At 42.3% G+C, this 4,654-nt stretch overlaps 1 protein-coding gene across 1 annotated transcript in view; it reads left to right on the top strand.

The window, feature by feature from the left end:
- Positions 1-654, top strand: part of zbtb24 (zinc finger and BTB domain containing 24) — a 15,050-nt gene extending 14,396 nt beyond the window's left edge. Inside the window, exon 5 of the mRNA XM_048596688.1 lies at positions 635-654. Coding sequence (XP_048452645.1) covers positions 635-654 — 20 coding nt within the window. The remainder of the gene's footprint in view (positions 1-634) is intronic.
- Positions 655-4,654: the final 4,000 nt, after the last annotated feature.

The following is a 4,654-nucleotide window of genomic DNA, read 5'->3' as shown; positions in this document are numbered from 1 at the left end:
AGCAAGACAAATGCCGTCTTCACCAACCTGTCTACCTGAGACTCCACTTTCAAGGAACAATGCACTTGTACCCCTAAGTCTCTTTGTTTGGCAACATTCTCCAGGGCCATGCCATTATTTGTATAAGTCTTGCCCTGGTTTATCTTACCAAAATTCAACATCTCACATTTATCAAAATTAAACTCCATCTGCCACTCCTCACCCCATTGGCCCATCTGATCGAGGTTCTGTTGTATTCTGAACTAATCTCCTTTACTGTCTACTACATGACCTATTTTGATGTCATCTGCAAACTTACTAACGTTACCTCCTATATTCATGTCCAAATAATTTATATAAATGAAGTAAAGCAGTGGACCCAGCACCTATCCCTGTGGCACACCACTGGTCACAGACCTCCAGTCTGAAAAGCAACCTACTACTACTACCCTCTTCCTAACTTCAAGCCACTCCTTTCCGTATTTTCCAACGTTTAGTTTGAATTCTGTTCAAATGTAAATTATATTTCCTGCCTTATATTTCCTGTTGTGGATAGCAGCTCTGAAAATCAGCAATGATTGTCCTCTGCTATGAGTGCCACTTGCCCTCCAGATTTGTGTGAATGACATATAAGCATTCTTCTTATGTGGCTCAGTATCACACTTTGTTTCATAATGCTCCTCAGAACTGCTTTCATATGCTTCATTACATTACAAACACTATAGTAATGTAAGTTGCTGTTGCTGAATGTAAAATCCATTCATTTGCAGCTGATTGCACAATCTGGACTGATATATAGTTAGATCAGTGTTAGATGATTTGCTTAAAGATACATAAAATAAAAATCACAGTTAATTCCGAAATCTTTACCTACCTGTACTTTTTCCAGACTTTGGTGGTCCTAAAATGGCCATCTTGATGGGTACAACAGGCCTGGGTTTAGTCTGGGAAATATACTTGAAAGGATTTGCCATGAATTTGTTTCTGTTCTCCTTGGTAGCAAAGTAATAAACATACTTGCGGTGGACAACAGGGAAGACATTTTGGTGGATATCACGGATAGGTTGAATTGAAGTTCCTTTGCTTAACTAACAAAAAAACAAAAAGTTTGTTTATTTTAAAATAAACTCATTCTCCCTAAATAGCATTTTTATCAAAAGTTGTTTCATTTGAAAAATGTCAGTCACAGGCATTCTAGAGTCACATGTATTTTGCATGCCTGGCAAATTTTGTTGGTACGTTTCTTCACTGATCACCTTTGTAGTTCGATAAGTAAACTATAGTTAAGCAACACAAAATACACCAAATCTTTTAGTAATTCTCACAGATTTTGTAGTGAATCAAATAAGTAGAAATTACAGACTGAATCTTCCCAAACCCTGATTGATGTGGACAATGGCAAGTTGGGAAAGTATGCAGGATTAATTGAGATTCTAGATGCTGAGGAGAAAAGGTCCAATTTTCCACTCAGGGGCTGAATGAGAATTTTGCCAATGAGCTCTGAGAGGCCTATTGTTGTGTACTTAAATCTGATTAGTACCAAATCTCACCTCATTTTACATGCCATCTCCTATTCTCTAATTTGGTAGACAGAAATTACAAGGCAATAATTCCCAACATGAAAGTCAGGGTAAGAATTTGGCAGTTCTAGCTCACTACTTACTTCTCCGGGCCTCAATCTTATCAGCAGTCCTCAATATCGCAGGGCAGGCTTCCTAGGGACTGACTGCCTACACAGCTTGTCTGTTGAGCCTGGCTTCCTCCAACCACCAGCCTCAACACGTCATCTCAGCACACTTCATGCACAGTGACAGGCACCATCTTATGTAGCAGAGTAGCATGTATCTCAGGGCTGTTCATTTGCTCTCTTAGTGCTCACTCACTTTGCTTGTACATGGATTCTCATAGCATCTCTGCCGTGCTGTTTTGTGCTTTGCAGTGTCATTCAGAACTTAAGAGTTTCCAGTACTTTTGACTTGCCTTTCCATTTAGCAGAAAGTCAGGTAGCTTATCATGATTGTCAGCAATGCTCAATCCAGGGGGTAGACATGTTACACCTACAGCATGTGTCAGCAGCTTATTGCCATTTGGGGTAGTCCTCATCACTACAGTCCAGGGAATGGGGCATGGCCAGTCCTGCAGGTCCTGTACAATCAATCTAGGTATTAGTTAGTTGGGGAACTGCACAGTTATCAGTCAGGGGTCCTTCCAAGTCAGCCACAGACAGTCCAGGGGAATTTGCTCACTAAACTTCAGAGGGGTTCATCAGGGGTCAACACGGTAATAGGGAGGTTGGATAAGTTGTTATGAGGATTGGAGACAGCATGCTGGTATACCGAAGTGGCAATTTTGTGAAGAGAAACAACTGAACATACAAGGCTGAGAGATGGTAGTAGATTCGACAACATGGGTTACTGCATTAACTGTAACCACCACTCTGTCTTTGATGGGGGGTGACATTGGAGTTTATAGGGAGTGCAAAGAAAAAAAGGACTTGAAGTTTGAGGGGGGTGTAGATTACCAGGCTGAGTTTGCAACTTATTCTGTAAAATGCAACCAAACTGTAAGTGCATAATGGAAATGGAAATTGCCTGCGACCAGCCTGGGTAGGCCCCACTGGATGGAGAAAGGGTTTTCTTTCTGTTTCAGCACGTAGTCCCTACTTGTGAGAGATCTGAGACCTTTCAATGCCTTACACAGGACAGATTGAAGACATCTGAAACCATGATAAGTATATGTGAAACACATACAGTATGTAACTCTGTGGGTTAAAAGTCCTGGTCACAAGCAAGCTCAACCACGTCACTGGTCATTGCAACCTAGTCATAACCATCTCTGTGAACAGAAGCAATTGTCGGAGACCTTTCAACTGCGGGACGCAATTCATAAGAATCCAAGGTCTCAGTAGGCTGCACAAGGCCACGGAGCTCAATGCCTCTCACCTTTAACTCCACTTATTTGTGGTATACTTTTTAGTGCTGCCTTTCTTGGGTTATGTGCTAGGTGAGGTGGAGGGAAGGGGGCAAGGTTTCAGTAATCCTTCTGTACTTAAAACCTCCTACTGTATTTGCACAGTGTGGCTTCTAGTTCATATATTGGGATAAGATCCACTACGTCAAAGGTCCATGTTAAGGAAATCCATGGCCATCCATGTTGGAGCTTTCCATATTCCATTGTATGGAGGACAAAATTGAACTGTCATTTGTGTTTCTTTTATTCATCTATGGGGTGTAGGTGTTACTGGCTAGGCCAGCATTTATTGCCTATCTCTATTTCCTTGAGAAGGCAGGTATGAGCTGTCTTCTCAAACTGCTGCAGGTCCATGTGCTGTAGGTAGACCAACAATGCCATATGGAAGGGACTTCCACAACTTTGACCACAGCAACACTGATGGAGCAGTGATTTATTTCCAAGTCAGGATGATGAGTAGCTTGGAGGGAAACTTTCAGTTGGTCTTGTTCCCATGTATGTGCTGCCCTTGTCTTTCGAGACGGAAGTGCTTGTGGGTTTGGAAGGTGCTGTCAAAGGAGCTTTGGTGACATTCTGTAGCACATCTTGTAGACAGTGCACACTGCTGCTACTACCAATTGGTGGTGGAGGGAATGAATGTTTGTGAATGTGGAACCAATCATGTAGGCTGTCCTGGATGATTTCAAGCTTCTTAAGTGTTGCTCAAGTTCTATTCATCCAGGCAAGAAGGCAGTATTCCATCAAACACTTGACTTGTGTCTTGTAGGTTGTGGACAGACTTTGGGGAGTAGGAGGTAAGCTACTCACTGTAAGATTCCTAGCCTCTGACCTGTGCTTGTTACAACTGTATATGTATGGCAAGTCTAATTCAGTTTCTTGTCAATGGTAACTCCAGCATGTTGATAGTTGGGTCTCATTGATGGTAAGGCCATTGAAGATCAAGGGTGATGGCGAGATTCTCTCTTTTGGAGGTGATCATTGCCTGGCATTTGTATGTCGCAAATGTTACTTGCCACTTTTCAATCCAAGCCTGGATGGTGTCCTGGTCTCGCTGATTTTAAACATAGACTGCTTCAGTATCTGAGGAGTCATGAATGGTGCTGAACGTTGTGCAATCATCAACGAATACCTCCACCTCTAACCTTATGATGGGGGGAATGTCATTTATAAAGCAGCTGAAGATAGTTGGACACTCCCTTGAGCATCTCCTAGATGACCTGTAACAAGATGACTGATATCCAACAACCATAAATGTTGTGCCAAGTATGACTCCATCGGCAGTGTATTTTCCTCTGATCCTGATTGACTTCAGATTTGCTAGAGCACCTTGATGCCATACTTGGTCAAATGTTGCCTTGATGTTGAGGGCAGTCACTCTCACTTCATCTCTGGAATTCAGCTTTTTTTTGTCCATTTTTAAACCAAGGCTGTAATGAAGTCAGGGACTGAGTGGCCCTGGCAGACCCCAAAATGAGGGTCAGTGAGCAGGCTACTACAAAGCAAGTGATACTTGACAGCACTATTGATGACACCTACAATCACTTTACTGATATTCAAGAGTGGACCAAAGGGCAGTAATTGGTCAGGTTGGATTTGTCCTGCTTATTATGTACAGAATAAACCTGGACACTTATCCACATGCCAGTAGGAATGTTAGGTAGATGCCTGTGTTATAACTGTACTGGAACAGCTTGGTTAGAAGTGC

The sequence above is a fragment of the Rhincodon typus genome, chromosome 5 (assembly GCF_021869965.1).
Source record: "Rhincodon typus isolate 14 chromosome 5, sRhiTyp1.1, whole genome shotgun sequence".
NCBI classification, from domain to species: Eukaryota; Metazoa; Chordata; class Chondrichthyes; order Orectolobiformes; family Rhincodontidae; genus Rhincodon; species Rhincodon typus.
Note: the sequence above shows the minus strand (reverse complement) of the source record. Positions and strands in the feature narration are given on the sequence as shown.